The 19,719-nt window shown below is 35.4% G+C and overlaps 1 protein-coding gene across 9 annotated transcripts in view; it reads left to right on the forward strand.

Moving 5' to 3' along the window:
- WAC (WW domain containing adaptor with coiled-coil) overlaps positions 1-19,719 on the forward strand; it is an 80,389-nt gene that overhangs the window by 48,392 nt on the left and 12,278 nt on the right. For 7 of the 9 annotated variants that reach the window (XM_055430090.2, XM_088844047.1, XM_088844046.1 and 4 more), the window contains exons 5-10: positions 112-227; positions 804-916; positions 5,574-5,882; positions 17,064-17,309; positions 18,649-18,771; positions 19,571-19,719. In XM_055430090.2, the coding sequence (XP_055286065.1) occupies positions 112-227; positions 804-916; positions 5,574-5,882; positions 17,064-17,309; positions 18,649-18,771; positions 19,571-19,719 (1,056 nt within the window). The remainder of the gene's footprint in view (positions 1-111; positions 228-803; positions 917-5,573; positions 5,883-17,063; positions 17,310-18,648; positions 18,772-19,570) is intronic. The other 2 variants (XM_088844049.1, XM_055430140.2) reach the window with 1 other exon arrangement.

The raw sequence follows: 19,719 nt of genomic DNA on the forward strand, positions 1-19,719 counted from the left end.
GAGGGCACCTTTGTCTCAGGTCTTTTCCCCTGTGGGTGCTTATAAAAACCATTTGCATTCTCGGAATATCAAGTGATTAAATTACATTAACATTTTCTAATTTTTTTTAAGCCTTATGATTCTGCAGATGACTGGTCTGAGCATATTAGCTCTTCTGGGAAAAAATACTACTACAATTGTCGAACAGAAGTTTCACAATGGGAAAAACCAAAAGAGTGGCTTGAAAGGTATTTGTGCTTCATTGAACAGTATTTCTCATTCTTGATTCTACAGGCTGACATCTTAGGGTGCTAAAGATTCTAAATTTAGGTTTCTTAGTGTGCTATTCATCACTTCTCTTCTTAATTGAAATGTTGACCCATTGTCTGTGTTTTCCATAATTTCTCTTAAAAAACCAAAAAAACTAGGACAGATGAGTAGCTGTCCACAAGATCCTTGTAAACAGTATATTTAATTAAAAAAATTTTTTTAATATATATTGATCTACATTTATTCATCTTTTCTATAACTTGTATTAGAAATCTTCTTGTAGAATAGTGTTTCCTTCATGTAGAATGTAGAATTATTGTTACCATGTTTAGTTGTGGGGTTCATGGCGTGTAAGTAATCAGTGTAATGTTGCTGCCATCAGTGAGAAGCATTAACTGCTGTTGCTGTGTCCCAGGTCCCACACCAGTTACATGACATCACTGCCTTGTTCTTTGATGTTTAATGCACTGTTCGCTTAAGCATTTGACGAGAAGTGTTAAGTGTAGATTCACAGTATCTGTTGTAATTTTTATGGGTTTATCTTTTATTTTTAGAGAACAGAGACAAAAAGAAGCAAACAAGATGGCAGTTAATAGCTTCCCAAAAGATAGAGATTACAGAAGAGAGGTGATGCAAGCAACAGCCACTAGTGGGTTTGCCAGTGGAAGTAAGTATTAATTTTTTTCTTTGAACTAATGTAGTGTTTGATTCATTCCAGTTGCTTGTTTACTTTACAGACATGTGCATAGCTATTTGTAATGTAAAATAGTTAGAAACATAACAGGTTTTTTTCTTTTATGCTGGATCTGTCCTTGTAACCTACATTATTTTATTTCTTGAAAAGGGAAAGAGTATGTAATAGAATAATACATAGTAGAATGAATACACCGGAGAAGGCAGTGGCAAGCCACTCCAGTACTCGTGCCTAGAAAATCCCATGGATGGAGGAGCCTGGTTGGCTGCAGTCCGTGGGGTCGCTAAGGGTCGAACACGACTGAACGACTTCACTTTCACACTTTGGAGAAGGAAATGGCAACCCACTCCAGTGTTCTTGCCTGGAGAATCCCAGGGACGGGAGAGCCTGGTGGGCTTCTGTCTGGGGCACACAGAGTCGGACACGACTGAATTGACTTAGCAGCAGCAGAATGAATACACCTGTGTATTCATCACTACTCATAATGGCTATGATGCCACTGAGTTGGTTAAAAAGTAAAATTTCATGTTGTGGATTGACTTCTTAAAACAAGAGCCACTGCAACATCCCCCTCCCCCCATTTGAACTGGACACTGCAAACCTTCCTGGATTTCAATCTAATAATTAAATCAAAGGTACACAGATAGTGACATGAAGTACCTGGTTTTGTGTTGCCAGTGAGAAACTTGTTTATCCTTGTATTTGGAAATGGTTTCATAATGATCATAGATCTGTGTGCTATCTCAGTACTGTGGGCATACCTTCATGTTCTCTTAAGGTCAGATTTTGTCCAAGTTGAATAATACGGGTAAAATAAATTAATTTTTTTTAATTCAGATAAAGTTTGAATTTAAAGATTTTACCACATATGTTCTATTCCCAGTGACTTGTCTTGCCCAGAATAAAATTTAAATGCCACATAGAATTCTTAGGCTCTTTCTCAAGTTTTGAGAATTTTAAGATGTGTTTTGGAAATTCTTAGACTTAAGCATATTTGAGTTCTCATTCTGTAACTCAAAAAAGTAGGGATATATTTGGTCCCAATAAAGGATATTGAACTTTCGATTGGAAAAATTATTTAAGGTGAAACAGATAATATAGTTCTGTAGGGGTGAATGTTTAAAATGTGTTCCTGGAAACATTAAATTTGTTATATTAAATTGTACTTGATTTTTAGAAAATAAAAATGGTTTAAGGTACCCTAGTTAAGAAATTAAGAATATTGTATTTTGATACAGAAGACTTTGGTTGTAGTCTCATTTTACTTAGATAACTGACTTTTGGTGAATAATGAAAAATGAGTGGCTTTTCCTTCCAGATTAAAAAAATACGTAGTACCCAGCTTGTGGTCCTCTTGAATAAATTATGGGTATCCAGGAAGAGTGGCTAGTTGGGTGTAAAGATAACATATTTTGGTTATTAGGGCAGGCCTCGCCACATAAGAGGCTGGTGGTTCCCAGAGAGGAAAAGATTACCATCTAGTGTGTCTGTTCCTTCCAAAATAACCTAGGCACTTGTCCTCTTTTGCGGGTAATTAGAGATCTGATAGAAATGTTAACAGAAGTGAAAATACAAGTTTTGTCTGCTTAAAAAATATCTTTAAGAAAATAAAACCATAGTTGTATTTTTAAATTATCTCTGTGTTGCTTTTACTTTCGGAAGTGAAGTCAGTTTTTCTTTATGATTTCAGAAGTTAGACTGTTGGTTACTAAAAATGAAAGAGGGAAAATATTTTAATCTCATGATTCAGGAATGCTTGGGGACATAAACTTTTTTCTAGCTGCATATAATAGTATATAAAAACTACATGTGTATGTATTTTATATCAAAATCGGATTATGTTACTGTTCTTCACCTTTTCTTCTATTCAATAATGTTTCAAGGATATAGGACTTCCCAGGTGATCCAGTGGTTAAGACTCCTGCTTCCACTGCGGGGAGTGGGGGTTTGATTGCTGGTTGAGGAACTATGATTCTGCGTGATTTAAGGCACTGCCAAAAAAATTTTTTTTCCCCAAACATATATTTGCTTGTCATTTAATAATTTAACATATATTATGTTGACTGCATGCTGTTCCCTTTTTTGGACATGCTCATGTCTGGTAGATAATCCTCTGTCTGTGGAGACTGGTGTGGTTTTCAGCTTTTTCCTACAGTAAACAGTGCTGCTATTCCTTTGTTTGCCCACTTACCTGATTACTTCCTTAGTTAAATTCCTAGAAATGTAGAGGAGGAGAGTGGGTCTGTGTTTGTGTTGAAATGTAGTCATATATTACACTTTCTGAGTTTTAAGTAATGTTTGAGAAAGGGCTTTAGCTGTATTGCTGCTACTACTTGTTTTTTTTTTCAATTGGTCAACTGACTGTACCTGGTGTGAGAGTAATAGTTACTAAGCCTTTGAAGTACTTAACTTTGTCTACCAAAAACTGCTAGGAGAGTTTCCCCTGTGTCTGGTACATTGGTATGCATGTAAGGTAGCACTTAAAGCTTTGTTCTTCCTAATAGCCCACCAAAGAGTGTGGAGCAGGGAGCAGAAAGGATTGGGAACACTTTACGTGTAAAGAGAGAAAGGTAGAAGAAAGGATTTTTAAGAGCATTTTGGGGGTTTTGGGTTTTTTGTCAGTGTTGCAAATAATCCACAATTTGACACTGAAGTTGTATGGATGAAATTTTAAGTTTGATATCACTGCTACTGTAATTGCACTGATGTGGTCGTATTATGTTTTGTTTGATTTTTAATCTTTAATCTGTGCCTCGGAGAGTGATTGTTCTGGGGTTAGAGAAACTTTAACTTGGTATTCTTCAACAGTGACACTACTGACATTCTGGGTCAGGTCACTCTTGGTGGATTCTGTCCTCTGTTGAAGAATATAGAGCTTGTTCCCACTTCCACACGTTAGATCCCAGTGGCACTCCTCTCCTTGCCCCAGTCATGACAACCAAAAGTGTCTCCAGGCACTTGCTTAGTGTTCTTGTTGTGGGGATGTGCAGATCGAGTCACTTAAACCGTGTTTGATCTTGAGTTGTGAGTAATAGAAAGCTGTTGGGGCCATAGCATTCTCATTTGCTGTGATGCCGCTGCTGCGTTCCCCACTCCCCCCCCAAAGTTTACACATGTGAGAAGTAACTTTATTTTTCATTGATACATTTTGGCTGTAGTCATACAGAACAAAGGGCATTCCTTCATGAGGAAATTGACAAGGTTGATGGGAATTGGGCGTGTTTTGTTTTTTTTTAAACTGTTAAGTCTGTCTCTAAAAAGCTTGTGGTAGTGTTCTTTTCAGGAAGAAACTCTAGAATAAACTTTTAAGTTGTATGTGCACTCAAGTTGATAGTTTACTGATAAGTTAATATCATGGAGCAGATGTTTGTGATCTGCTGTGGTAGCTCAGTCTGTTTATTTTTCTGGTACAATAATAAATGCATCTTTTGTAACCCTGATTTTCATTAAGTCTTCAAGTCAGGAGACTTTGTTTTGATAATGACTTAAGTTTTTTTACAGTATCCAGTACTATGCCCAGTACCTTTTGTTTGGCTATAATGTTAGAAGGTGTACATTGCCAACTTGAAAACTGACTTGTAGTTTAAGCATACTTACTTCTTTGTGCTCTTGTGGTCTCTGGACTTGGAGGAACCATGATTTGGGAAAAAATGACACTGCATTCAACAGGGAGGGCATCCTTTGGTAATCACGTGCTTGAATCTTAAGATGTTTTTCTACATGGAAGTTGCTTTAATCATTTAATTACTGGGGAGACTATTGTAATTGAGGCTGGAGAATTTTTGATAAATAAAAATTTTCTTTAACTGTGATTGTTCAGATTTTCCTTCTTTTGTACTTATTTTGCGGAAGCAAAAGTACTTCTGAGTTTAAATTTTATTTTTGTGGCTTTAAGTTGGAAGAGGATCTGTTTTTAACATACCCAAGTATATTTTTCTGACTTTGCTGCAGATGTAGGGCTTCTATTTTCAGATAACATTATCTATAACTTGATTTTATAACTAACTCTGGTATTTGTTAGCATTTTTAAAATATGAGTTGATTTACTTACTGAATGCAGAGTTCTTCACAAATTCAGCCATCCCTAAATGAGGTTGTTTAAGCCCTAGTACCAACAACTTTAGAGCCCACTAATTAGCTGCTTCAGTATTCAGAAAAATCAGGCTAACAAAGTAATAATTCTTTGCAATTGAACCACTGTGGATGATAGTCAATTCTTAGAGCCAAGATCCATATTTTAAAAGAATGGATCATTTGCTTTTTCTGTTTTTAAAATGTTTTTTTTTTAATTTGAGTAAAATTTTATAAATCCATATATTGATCTTTTTTTAAAATGTTCTGTTTGAACTATGGTGTGGTTCTAAAGAATCTCCCAAGACTAGTAGCCCACTTGAAATCTGAGTATAGAATTAGTATTTATAGTTGATCTGAAATTCCTCTTCCAGTAGTTGGATGTTTATATGCTAGTGGTAAAACTGCATACACTAACTGGGCTTGCAGTTTTATAGAAAAGGTGTAAGTACAAGTATGTTGCTAAATTAGCTGATGTTAAAGACAGGATTCTAACGTAATCTTTTTTCTTCCCCCTTCCGTCATTCCGACATCTCTTTTTCCGAACTCTGAACTAAAGTGGAAGACAAGCATTCCAGTGATGCCAGTAGTTTGCTCCCACAGAATATTTTGTCTCAGACAAGCAGACACAATGACAGAGACTACAGACTGCCAAGAGCAGAGACTCACAGTAGTTCTACGCCAGTACAGCACCCCATCAAACCAGTGGTTCATCCAACTGCTACCCCAAGCACTGTTCCTTCTAGTCCATTTACGCTACAGTCTGATCACCAGCCAAAGAAATCATTTGATGCTAATGGAGCATCTACTTTATCAAAACTGCCTACACCCACATCTTCTGTCCCTGCTCAGAGAACAGAAAGAAAAGGTATGCCGTTATTACTAGATGCTGCACGTTGAACTGTAGTGTGAGTTTCTGATTATATGACATGATTTCAGTTTCAGTGAGACTCTGAATTATAAATTCGTTTAAAAAGTCTTTTAGAATGTTACTGCATAGATTAGATCTTGAGTTAGCCATAATTAGTTTTTTTCTTTTCATTTTTAATTATGGAGCCTCAGAACTGGTTTTGCGTTTAACACTTTGAAGTCAAGTGCTTAATTTATAACCGTAATGGATAAAACAACTTATTAAAGCTAAACGAGTGTCCCATCACACTTGTATACAAGTAATTTTGGGTGTTTTGTGATAATTGTCTTCATGATTTAGTCAAGAAATTGTCTCAATTTTCATTAAAATTTAATACGAATAGAGACATTTAAAAACTTGTCATTTCCACATAACATGCAACTATTGGTTTCAGTTTGTGAATTAGACAGCTGAGTTATGGGCCGTAAGATAAGGAGTCTTATGTCTGAATTTGGACTTAGTTGAAAGAGTAGAGGTTAAAATTTGCAACCCAAATTCCAGCTTTGTGCTAATAACCATAGAATGTTAAAAAAAAGTTAGAAAAAAACTGGGAGATGATGGATAATGGGAAGCATGGTGATGGGATAAGCATATTTGCATAGACCAGTCACCAGTCCCAGACTTAACACCGTTTTATGAAACTAAGGAAATTTAAAGGCAATAAGTAAACAGATCGCTCTAATGAGTAGACTCATTGGCAGATTAGGATCAGTTAACTGTTAAGGAATTTTTCTTTCGTTTGGGTTTAGGAGATGTGACATGGACCTAATGAGTGTTTAAGCTTTTACTGTAATGTCAGGCCCACTGTTTCACACTGACTTAATTTGTTGACAAAGGATTTAAGTATTTGGGTTTCTTTCGCTTGTAGTTTCTTCTCCTTTTATGTATGTTGTTTGAATTTCCCTGTAGCAGTTTTTACATATTAATAAACCATACTTTATCATACAGTGCGTAGTACATAAACAGGATATTCCAAATGTTGTCAAATTCCCCAAAGATGGTATATCAGAATTCATTGTACAAGTTATATTTGCCCTGATGCAGAACTAAATTTCCGAAAGAGAATTTCTTAGAAAATCTGATTTAATACATTAATTGTTAGTTAGTAGTACTTTCTGAAGGAAGTTTGGTTTTCTAGTTTTGTCAGTTTTATTTTGGTTACAGAACGTTTTATTTTTAAAAGCCTTTCTCAGTTTGAAAAAAAAATCCTTTGGCCTTAAAAAAGATCTTTGGTATTTATCTCATTTTACCTCTTGTTCATTTAACAGCCTGTTTTTTTTTTTAGCTCTTACCTTCATCTTGGGATTCTTTTCTTCTCCGACTTCTAGAATACTGCTGCTCTTTCATTTCCCCACTCTTCTCTTCTTGCTCCTTAAATGTCAATAGAGTTTAGTCTCTTACTGTGTTATTTTTCTTTTCTCTTTCCCCCTAACATGTTCTCATTTGCTGGGTGGCAATTCTTATGACTACTTTGTCTACATAAGTGACTCCCAAATCTTTATTTCTAACTTAGACACGTCTGCTTCCTTATCTAAGTAGTTGGTATCCAGAAGTTAATGTGTACCAAATGCCTCCCTTTCCCCTAATTTGTAGGTTCTCAGCGATAACACTATCCTCCCAACTACTCTGTGTTAACATTCTTGCCCTTCTACCCCTACCCATCCATCAACAACTCTTGGATTCTTCCAGATTTTATTCATGTATATCCTTCCTCTTGCTACTGCCGCTGCCATGAGACTCAGATCATGGGTCTTGAAATAACCTCTGATAACTGCTGGGCTTCCTTCTAGCCAGTCTGTGCACTTCCCAGTGACATCATTATACTGGGTTGTGTTCTTTCTTGGCTTAAAATTTTTTAGTGGTTTTATCCAAAGGATCAAAGTTCATACTTCTCAATAAGACAGTAGCAAGTCCTTGACAGTCTGATTGCGTCTGTCTTAACTAGCTTGATCTCCAGTATTTTACTCTTATTTATATAATTCATCTGCTAAAAACTTGTACTTCTTTTTAGGTCATGTTATGCTCTTTCATGGTTTGATCCTTTGCTGAGAAGGATATATTCTTTTCCTCCATTCCCATTCTGTTGAACTCAGTACTCTTGCTTTTTTTAGAGCCAGCTATGATGTCCTTCTGTTCTCAGCGTCAGTTAACCTCTCAAACACTTTTCTTTTGGTCTGTTATTGCACTTACCACTTTATTATTTTAGTTCCTTCAATTAGACCGTCCTTTGTAGGGTTAGGCATTATGATTTACTGCTTTTTATACTTTTTTCATTCCCTGCCCTCCTTCAGTGCTTCAAGCACCATTCCTGAGAAACTTAATAAAAATAAACTGTATAGCTAGTTTGGTGCTGAATATTTTGTATACATTTTATTGTTTAACACAACATTGTGAGGAAAAGAAGTGTCTGTTAGATATGAAAAGCTTGAACATTGCTAAAATCTAAATGTACGGTGTAAGATGCGGTTTCTCCAAAATCCATGTTCTTTCCATAAAATTGTACATCATGAAAGAGATTACAGATCAATTCATGTTTACATTCTAGGGAGTGTCTTTGCTGATCACAAACTGTATGTGGGAATTTTACATACAATTTTAAGCTTCTAGGAAGCAACCTGATTACCTTGGAATTGCCTGTGCGTATAAGGAAAATAGTACTAACTTCCAAGTATTTCCCCTTGCATGTGAATTGAAACAATATTATTCCCTTAAATAAATTGTGTAACAATTTGGGTCTTTTCAGATTGTTTTCCAGTTAGTCTAAATTTGTAAAAAGGTCCATTAATTTGAAATACATTTTTTCCCTCAATGGAGACATCTGTGTTATTTCAGTTAAGCTTCCTGTTGACTCTTCTCATCAACATAGTGATTTCCTTGTTTGGATTTTCCTTAACAAATAATTAAGAGGTTGATGGTTCATATAAGAAGGTCTTAAGTGCTAATAGTATAGCTAATCTGTATTTTAAGGGTGTCAGCAATAGAATGCTCTAATAATACAAGAGCTGGATCTCTGTCCTGACTACTTCTATATCCCTAGAATAGGCAGTCGGTATTTGTGATATGTGAATAAATAACTGAAAGAATGGTAATGCGCTGTTGAGGGCTGGGGGAGCACCTGCCTTGGTCATAGTTTAAAAATGTATTTGGAGAAGAAGTGTTAAATATGTTGTGATCTAATTAAAGAAACCAGAAATAGATTTAGATCTGTGTAATGCCAGTGTATCTTCCATTAAAAAGAACGAAAGACAAATCAGTCTGTGCTTGCTTGAGTGATAGAAGTGTGGAGGAGCTGTGAAGCTATTTGGTATTGCAGAGAATAATTCTAGTGTTAGGGTGAAACAAGGGTATCAGGTTACCTCCTTACAGATTTATATCTTTGTTATAGTAACATTTGAACATCTGTTGGTAATATTACTTTATTGGACAACAAAGTACAGAGAAACTCTGTGCTTAAAAAATGATGGAGTTGAATTTTTACAGATTGGTAGCCCATTGACCATTCTAAACTGGTCCTGACTCCACCCTCCTTTCCAGATTTGTGAAATGACAAAATAAGCAGGAGACATGGGTCCTTGTTTTTTGATTTGGCCAAACAAGTGCCAAAGTCAGAAGAGATTAAAATTTCTTGTTTAATAATTTTGAGTTATAGTTTATTAAATAAGTTTGAAAAGTAAATAGTAGCTGCAGAAGCAGACCTAGTCAATGGCCTTAAGTAGTTTCTCAGAAAGTTTAGCATGTCTGAAGAGTCAGTCCGTTACATGCTGTTTCTATAGTCTTGTGACTCAGCTGGTAAAGAATCCCCCTGCAGTGCGAGAGACCTGGGTTCGATCTCCGGGTTGGGAAGATCCCCTGGAGAGGCTACCCACTCCCATATTCTGGCTTAGAGAATTCCATGGATTGTATAGTCCATGGGGTCACGAAGTGTTGGACATGACAGAGCAACTTTCACTTTCTGTAGTCTTAATCTAATAAGAAAGGGATTAGTCATTCTTAATATGAGGTATAACTTAGTCACCTAAACTTCCTTTTTGTGTTTGATGATGTTTGTAGACTGGGTGAAATTAAAATGAACTCAGACTTTCCAGTGTATGTTAAGGCAGTAAGCCCACAGAGGAGGTTATAACTAGTTTTAAGCGGGCCACCATTCAGCCCTTCCTTGCTTAGCTTTAAATTACTTTTAGGATTACTAAATGTTTGTGTAAAATTAGACCAATTGGCCATAGAGGTACTCAGGTATTTGAATAACTGGGGACATTAACGGAGAGGGGGTGGTTAGTCTGATTTAGTCAGTGAGTTTACTAAAATTACATTAATAAAGATGGCATTTTGAATAGTGGGGCAGAGGGAATACTGGTGGTGAAAGAACATTAGAAAATATTTGTTTATAACTTGAGAGTCAAGGAAGATCTTTTAAATCAGACTCAAAACACATTTGCCTTAAAAAGTTCATAAAACTTCTTTATGACAGAGATACAAGAAACAAAGGTTGGAAAGCAAATACTGAATTAGGAGAAAATATTTGGAACATATTTAAAACACAGTATATTACAGATACATTAAGAATTCATCAGTGTGAAAAAAAATATCCAGTTGAAAAATGAGCAAAGGATATGAACCAGCAATTATAAAAGAGGAATTTTAAATTGTCCATCTTGCTTTAGAATAGTTAGAGAAATCTACTTAAAATGGGGCAAAGGCCTAAACTTAGGAGATAAAAACTATAAAACTCTTAGAAGAAAACAAGGTAAAATCTTTATGACACTGGATTTGGCGCTGATATCTTGGATATGACACCGAAAGCACTGGCCACAGAAGAAAAAATAGATAAATTGGACTTAATCAAAATTAAAACCTGTGCCTCAAAGGACATTCTAGAGTGAAAAGACCATCCATGGAGTGGGAGGAAACATTTGTTAAGTCACATCTGATCAGGGGTTAATATCCTGAATATACAGTTGTATGACTCAACGAGAAAGTGAACAGCCCAGTTCAGAAATGGGCAAAGGAGTTCAAAAGACATTTTTCTAGAGAACATAATCTAATGGCCAGTAAGCACATAAAAAGGTGTTCAGCATCATTAGTCAACAGGGAAAGCAAATCAGACCATAGTGAAATATCACTCTTTACACATTGAAACGCAGCCACTGTGGAATACAGTTTGGCAGTTCCTCAACGGGTGAAACATAAAATTACCATAGGATCCTCCAGTGATTCTTGCTTAAGTGTAATCAGAAGAGTTGAAAGCCACGGACTCAAATGGATACTTATGCACCAAGGATCGCAACAGCGCTGTTCACAATAGCTAAATGGCGGAAATGATCCTAGGGTAAACAAAATGTGATATATATATACATGCAGTATTACTCAGCCTTAGAAAGTAGCAAGATTGCGATACACACTGCAGCATGGATGAACTTTTAAAAACTATGCTCAGTGACACAAAAGGACAACTATTGTGATCCAGTTCTATGAGGTACCCCAAATGGACAAATTCATGAACACAAAGTAGAGCTGTGCCTCTTTAGGGTTTGTGAGATGGGGAGCTATTATTTAATTGTGTGTACAGCATTTGTTTGGAAAGATGAAAAAGTTCTGCAGGTGAATTATGATGGTTGTGTGTCAGTGTGAATACACTTAATGCTACTGGATTGTAAACCCAGAAATGGTTAAAATCATTAATTGTATGTTGTATGTTTTATCAGCATGAAAGTTCAAGAGAAAGATTACCAATTCAGTATTGGAAATTAAAATGACATTTTTTCCCTTTTAAGATTAATGACAGTTGGTAAAAGTGTGTAAGATGGTTATTATGGAGGTCACTTAAGTAAAATCTGTTAAGCTTTAAAGTAGGTTTATCCTTTGTATTATCAGTGATTTTCCTGATTGAATTAAAAAAAAAACAAGTTGCAAAAGCATAATTGTTATAAAACATCAATACCATACTTATTTTTATGTACATTTTAAATGCCTAAAAAGTTGTGGACAGACATAAGATTTAAAATTATGAATTAGAAAATAAAGTCACGTCACAGATTATATACCAGGTATTGTCACCTAGCTATTTCATGGCTTTTTCTCTTATTGTACACTTTGTTTTCCCTTATTTCTCCATGTTGTACCCGCCTATGTAACCATTCCTACACAGTGGAACATGCAGGCTGCCCTCGTTGCATCAGTTGTTTGAGCTTTGTTCCTGTGTCCTGTTCACTATTATTGCAGCAACTGTCAGAACATTGTAGGAAATTGTTTAGTAATGTAGTCACTACCTTTTATTCTTTAAGTGCAGAATCTCTTTAGATACTTTTTGCAGATTGAGAAAGAGTTATTTGGCATACCAGAAAAATGTGGGTCAGAAAATTTTGACTTCAGTATATGCTGTCTTTGAGTATTTTGAAACGGTATCTATAATTAGAAGAGGTGAGTGGGTATTAAGCCTTGAAAAGTTAGGTTATGATAACATTTCTACGTGAATGGTCTAGTCTTTGGTAGATTACTCCCTCTACTGGTAAAAATTGGAAATATAAATGATTAATTCATAAAGAGACAAAAAAGTTTTATCAAAGCTAATATATACAGTTTAAAATCAAAGGGTAACATACTTATTTTATGGCTTATATTAAAGACTTGGTTGGAGAATTACAAATCATTGAATATCAGTTAGGAAAGTAACTTAGTTCATTTTAAATTTAAAATATGGTAGGATGACATTGCTACATTTCCTTAAAAAAGTCAGACACAGAATAAAAATGCTGGAGCTAAAATTAGATGCCATTGCTTTGCCAACAACTGAAAAAAATAGACTTAAAGCAACCTGCAAAATTAATGCTTGGAAAAGTTGAAAAGTTCTCATTTAAAGAATGAGACTAGAAGCTGATGTTAAGCAGAACCACTTTTTGAAGTGGCTTTGTAATATAAAACATTGCATTGATTTTCTTACTTAAATTCACTGTCTTTATTTTCTAAGATTCAGATTTCTTGAATTAGGTCTAGATAAGTTATATTTGTTTCTAAAATTATACAGTATTACTTGGCTTTATGAAAAATAACAAAGCAAGCTGGTCATTGTCTGCTTTATCAGTTGTTTTTGGAGATCTTAGACTTTTCTCCCCCACTTTAAGGTTTGAACCTAGGAAGGTTCACACGTGTATGTGGAAGAGGACCACATACACATGCACCTGCGCCTTTCTTGCCAAGTCAGGCATCAGTCAAGAAACATGGGTGATGCCATTTTGGTGCTGGATCCCGTTTTGCTACCAGAGCTACAGAGATAAATACAACAAACTTCTTTTCTTGGAAGAGTTCATTTTCTGATAAAAGGGAGAGATAATAAACTATCTAATAGAAGATGCTGAGTAATACCTGTGCTAGGGCATTCCGAACGTAGAGGAGCGGCACCCAACCGATAGCTTTCTTCTGTATTTTAGTGATGATAAGACTACCTTTCAGGGTAGCATTTTATGTTTTCATTATCACATATGATCTTTTGTTCTCAATTATACTTCTAGATTGGGGCAAGTAATATTAAAAATGTTAAAGATGTAATGTACTTTGGGAGGGCATTTGTATAGGTGTGTCTTTTAGGAAGAGTAGAGTGAGTGGAGCTGTGAACATATAGCATGCTGAAGACCTACCTGGAAAAAGCATTTTAGCTTTCCTGTCTTTGATCATGCCCTTTCTTCATTATTCCTTCATGTTTGTGGTAAATTTTGTTTTGATTTTGTTTCCAATATTTTTTTTTCATAACCAACAAGGTGTACCAGAATCACCCATAGAGCTCTTGCAAGTTTACCATATTCTTGGACTCCCCCACCCCCATTCTGTTCTTTAGAACTGGGATGGAGCTCTTGTATCTTTTTTTTTGTTTTTAAACTTCATGAGTAATTCTGCTAAAGTCATTCTCAAAATCGAACCTTTTAAAAAAAGGATTTTTGGCCGTTAGAAATGTTACTTGCTGAAGGTTCCTATAAATACTGAGTGGTGTCAACTGGTTTCCATACTGTTCATCAGTAATCTCTTACAAAACTGAAAGACATGTCTCCATGGGATAAATAAACATTTATTTACATTATTACATTATCTCTGTGAGAGTGATATGTATTAGTTTTCTGTTTTGGAGTGTTCTTCTTTTGATGGAATGAGGAATAACACTGAAGAATTTTTAAGCCCCTGTTAATTTTTCCAGTCTCGATTTAGCAGCACTGAAACAAATTTGGAAACGACACCTTCTCCAACTACTGTCCTTGAAGGCAGAAGAAAACCTAAGTAAAAGCAACAAAAGGGTCATTTCAGAGAGATTCGTAAAGGAAGTAAAAATAGAACTTGTTTCATTCTAAACATCATTAAGATATTTAAACTGTTTATTCTTTAAGCTGAACTGAAGGTATAATGATCTGGAGAAAACTGCTGCTATTGTCTAGAATTGCCTCATGAAATGTAGTAACTTTTCACAGGAAAGATCTTATTTCCTTCAAGTTTCTTTGTACTTGTTTGAGTCCAAACAAATGTTTGAAAGCAAAGCTGAGCGGGGTAAGCAGTCCGCTAAGACTTACAGACCCTCCTTTAAAATGTGTGCTTTGTAAAATGAAAATATCTGTCTTACAAAAATGAAGATATGGAGACTGAAATGGATCATAAGAGATCAGCACATACATGAAATGTACTGAAGGCAGATATGAGTCTGTGTTTGAGAGAGCTGTTGTCCATAGTTCTTTTGACCATTACAGTGGTGTTGTTAAAAGGCTGGTAAAGAAGGTTTGGTTTTTTCTTATTTTGCAGTAAACTTGCTATTAATTCCCAGCTTCTTTGGGGCCATGAAGATTAATGAATGTTTAGTTCCTAGAATTGGAATTAAAGATTTGTACTTACTAGGTAGCAATGTGATATTCAAATACAGTGTTCCTGAAACTTTTATATACCATAGTAGCAGTCTTAATTCAGTTGTATAATGTATATGAGCTTGAAAATCTTAAGGAAATGGGTTTATGGGGGGATCAAAACAGCCATTCTGCCAGGATTGTAAGAGTGTATGGATATCTTGACGTCTAAACGTCGTTACCTTCTGTTTTTAATTCTTTGCTTCATTAAAGTGACTGTGTTAATATGACGATATAAAAATACCAGTTTGTGTTCCTTTTCCTGTTGGTAGATATGTGGTTTGTTTCTAGTTTTGTGCTAAATTTTTTTTTTTTAAAGCACAATACCATTTCTAGAACTATTGACTGTTTTCTCCTAATTTACATACATAGAGTTTCTCTAAGGGTGTATAGGTATAAGGTGAATTAACTGGGTTATGAAGTGCATGTACCTCCAGTTTTTCTAGAGAATGCCAAATTATCTTCCAGTGCAGTTATATGAGTTTAGCTTCCACCTGAGATGCTGTTTCTGTTACTCCTTATCAGTATTTGGTATTTTTAGACTTTTGGACATTTTTCTCAGTATGAATGTAAAAGGATATTCTGTTGCTTTTTAATATATATTTTCCTGATTATCAATGAAGTTGAGGATCTTTTGTTTTTTAAGCCATTCAGGTTTTTCTGTGAATTGTCTTTTCGTGTCTTTCATTCCTTTTTCTGTTGTTTGTGTTTCTTTGATTTGTAGAAATTCTTTAAAGTATTTTGGTTACCAGTCCTTTAGGTGTAATTATTTTTCTCTTTGTAAAATTTTCTGCATCCTCACGTCAAAGTTATTTTTCTGTGTTTTCCTCTACTGTTTCTTAAGACTTAAATGTATATACAAAAGTTAAATCTGCTTTAAGTTGGTTTTGTTTTAAATTTTAAGTTTTTATGTCTGACATGGCATGTCACTAGCTATGTTCTTTTTCTTATAGAGTTTTGTGGCTTTTACTAACCCATACCTCTTCAAATACTACCAGAAATGCTGTTGGGATTTTAATTTCAGTTACCTTAAATCTATGTAAATAATTTGCAATGACAGCTTTCAAATTATGATAATTTTTCATGCATGATTTATACATTTTTGTGTGTACGTTGAAACACTGAGTTTGGAATTTTGTGGGAGGTTTGTTTGTTTTTTGCTATTAAAAGAATCTTTTTAGTGATGATAACCTTTAAATGATACAAATAGAGATAGTTCATTGCCTTATATATTTAATTCCAGAAGGAGTATGTAATTCTAAAACTCAGTTGTTAAGTATAAAAGTTCAGAGTAGGAGTCTCCTCTTATTTATCACATCCTTAGTCCATTCTGGGGTTGCTCAGTATCATGCCTATTCTGATTTTCATATTTAAGTAGACTGTTTTTGTGGTGATGAACATTTTCACCTTACTTTACGATGCATATAAATTAATTCTTCGAGAATTGTATTGTCCCTTTATATCTTAATGGAACCTTATTTGGAAGTGTAGTCAATACAGGACAGTACCATGGAGGTACTGACAGTTCGGTCCAGACTACAACAGTGAAGCAAGTATCACAAATGAATATTTTGACTTCCTGGTGTATATAAAAGTTACGTTTGTATTATACTGTAGTCTGTCAAGTGTGCAGTAATAGCATTATGACTAAAATCTGTGATACCCTCTAGAGGGGTGGGAGGGAAGCTCAAGAGGGAGGAGGTATATGTATATAGTATATATATGGTTGATTTGCAGTGATGTACAGCAGAAGCAACACTATTGTAAAGCAATTATATTCCAGTTTTTAAAAATACGTACCTTAGTTTAAAAAGAATGCTGTTGGGAAAATGTTGTGGGTAGACCTGCAATACAGAGTTTCTGTAGAAACCTTCAATTATTTGGGGGGGTTGAAAAAGGCAGTAATTGCAAAATGCAATAAAACAAGGTATACTTGTACATGTATCGGAGACAGCATTACTAATAAGCAGAGTGGTGCTTTGAAACTCAGATACAGGTTTGGTAGCATCACTGCCTTCCCTGGTGACTTTAAGCAAGTTACATAGTCTTTTCTGTACAGTTTTGTCATCTGTGAAATCAGAGTATGAAGTATCTACCTCATATCTAGTCAGCCAACTATTTGCTGAGCCCCCTCTGTGCTACATTGGGAATGAGATTACTTGAGTTAGGTGCCTGGCACATGCATGGATCCTGCTTGTTTGATGTTGGTTCCAATTTCCAGTATTCAAGTCATGTTTTTCAGCCTTATTGTCTCCTTTGTCCTTAGAATCTACATCAGGAGACAAGTCTGTATCACACTCTTGCACAACTCCTTCCACATCTTCAGCCTCTGGACTGAACCCCACGTCTGCACCTCCAGCATCTGCTTCAGCAATTCCTGTCTCTCCTGTTCCACAGTCACCAATACCTCCATTACTTCAGGACCCAAATCTGCTTAGACAGTTGCTTCCTGCTTTGCAAGCCACGCTGCAACTTAATAATTCTAATGTGGACATATCCAAAATAAATGAAGGTAAAATTTCATGGTAACAGTTTCTCAAAAGTTCATTTGAAGTGTGCAAAATTACATAATTAATAAAATCCCCAGTATAGGAATGGTCTTTGTTTCATTTTGAAATGTACGTTTGAACTGCATGCTTTAAAATATATGATTGAATTAGCAATACTTTAATTTTCTGTATATTCTCCAAGACTTGTCTGTGTACCTGGTAGTTACCAGAGATAATTGTTCTGTTAACTTAATGTTTATGGTGAATTGTTTTTTTCAAATGAAAACAGAAAAAAGTATTTGCTAAAATTGATAGAAAACACTTAGTCTCACATATTTCAAAAAACCTCCTTTATAATTTGAAATATTTAAATATGCTAATTACTAGGACTAACCTAAGAGTAGGAATTGAGGTAGTTCTTTGAACTACTTAAACATCTATGAGAAGGCAAGTAATGGATATATTATGCTGTTTTACCTAAATTGCATTGTTGATTCCAATTTTGCTTTTCAGTGTACTACTAAAGTATTTAGACAGCCACTTCAAAGAAGTCTGAGTAAAAATGGATATAATTTGTAAACCATTCAGATTGAAGTATTAAATCTTACGAATATTGCAAAATTTTGTTTGCATACATTTTCATATAATATATTTAACAGTACTGTTAAGTGGTTAAGTTCTTCCTTTATCATAAAAATGGAGCTATCTCAGGCTAGTTGGTCATTAATCTTCCAGTCTTCTCAACATTTCTGTATTCTCTTGTTTGATAGGTAAAGATTTTACTAGACAAAGCTGGACTTTCAAACAGTTTGAAGAAACCGTAGCCTAAGAAAATGTTGATAATAAAAGATCTTACATTTCAAAAATACATAATATTCCAAAGTACCCAGCTTTTTAATATCCATTTTTGAAAGATTGTTGAGGGTAGGTGTTGATGTAGGATTTGAGTGCTCAGCTTATCTAATAAAACAGTTGCATGAAACAGCTGCTATTTATCCCATTGATTCAAAGTAATGTACTAAGCACCTTGCCTATGTATGGATAGATTTCTGGTATCGTCAGAAGTTCCAGTGAACACTCTGCTGTTTTAAATGTCTCAAATTTTCTTTTAACTGAACACCTAAATTTACTGGAAAGGGAACTCTACTGTTTTATTGTATAAACCCATTCAGTTTCTTTGCCTCTGCCTCAGATCATTCCCATGTCTAGACCTGTTGTGTTACTCCTGTCTTCTCCACTTAGTTTGGGAATTCTAGTATGAAACAATTTTTTTCTGGGTTCTCATTTTAATTTTCAAGTTTTTACTAATACTACATATGCTGCTGTGTTTTTATTTGAATTTAAGATATACTGTGTTTCTAGTTCTTACAGCAGCTGTGACACAAGCCTCATTGCAGTCTATAATTCACAAGTTTCTTACTGCTGGACCATCTGCTTTCAACATAACTTCTCTGATTTCTCAAGCTGCTCAGCTCTCCACACAAGGTATTTATGTATTTTTAGATACCTCTAGAGTTGTGTCTTTTAGGCAGGCAGGTGGGATTAATAATAGATTTCTTTTAATCTTTGAAGAAAAAGTAGCAATGATAATTTTATTTTGATTTTTTAACACTGCTTTATACAAGTAGTATTTTTCTTTACCTTTTTAGATGAAACGGGTTTTTCACATTTATCTTATGCTGTATATATATTTAATTCAGCATGTAAGTCGTTAATGAGGTATCCTGCTCCAAAGCTAAAATAAACTATGGTGTGCTGTCAATCTTTGTGAATCATTGAATCTGTTTTCAGAGTTGAACTTTTGTTCCAGTTGGTGTTAGATGATTTTTGATCAGAGGATGTGGAAATGACTTTAGTTCTGCCTTGAGTTAGCCAGCCCTCTTCTCCGTGCTGGTGTCTAGTTAGAGGTGATGCCAAGGAGCAGACGGGAAATAAAAGGGTCACTTGATTTATCCCTGAGCCCCACTGCAGAAAGCTGCTCAAGTGCTCAGGACTGCTGATCAACAGTGCAATGAAAAAGACTCTTGAGAGACCCTTTGGGTAGTCTCATGGGGTGGGAATCTGTGGGGGACAAGAAGTAACACTGAGATCAGGATGCTTTTCCGGCAAGACTGTGTTCACACTTGGAGTGGGTGCTGCACTGGGTGGCTGGTCTCTGACGGGTCATGTGGATGCTGACTTTTTCAGATAGGTGTTCTTTTTGGGGTTATGGGGCATTTGCAGAGTCGTAAAGATCTGCCCCACGTCAGTTACAGAGGTTTCTGGTTTATTTTACTCTTCACAGCTCAACCATCCAATCAGTCGCCAATGTCTTTAACGTCTGACGCATCATCCCCACGATCGTATGTGTCTCCAAGGATAAGCACACCCCAGACAAACACAGTCCCCATCAAACCTTTGATCAGTACTCCTCCTGTTTCATCACAGCCAAAG

The sequence above is a fragment of the Moschus berezovskii genome, chromosome 15 (assembly GCF_049115385.1).
Source record: "Moschus berezovskii isolate FMDL1 chromosome 15, NW_MosBer_1.0, whole genome shotgun sequence".
Classification (NCBI taxonomy): domain Eukaryota; kingdom Metazoa; phylum Chordata; class Mammalia; order Artiodactyla; family Moschidae; genus Moschus; species Moschus berezovskii.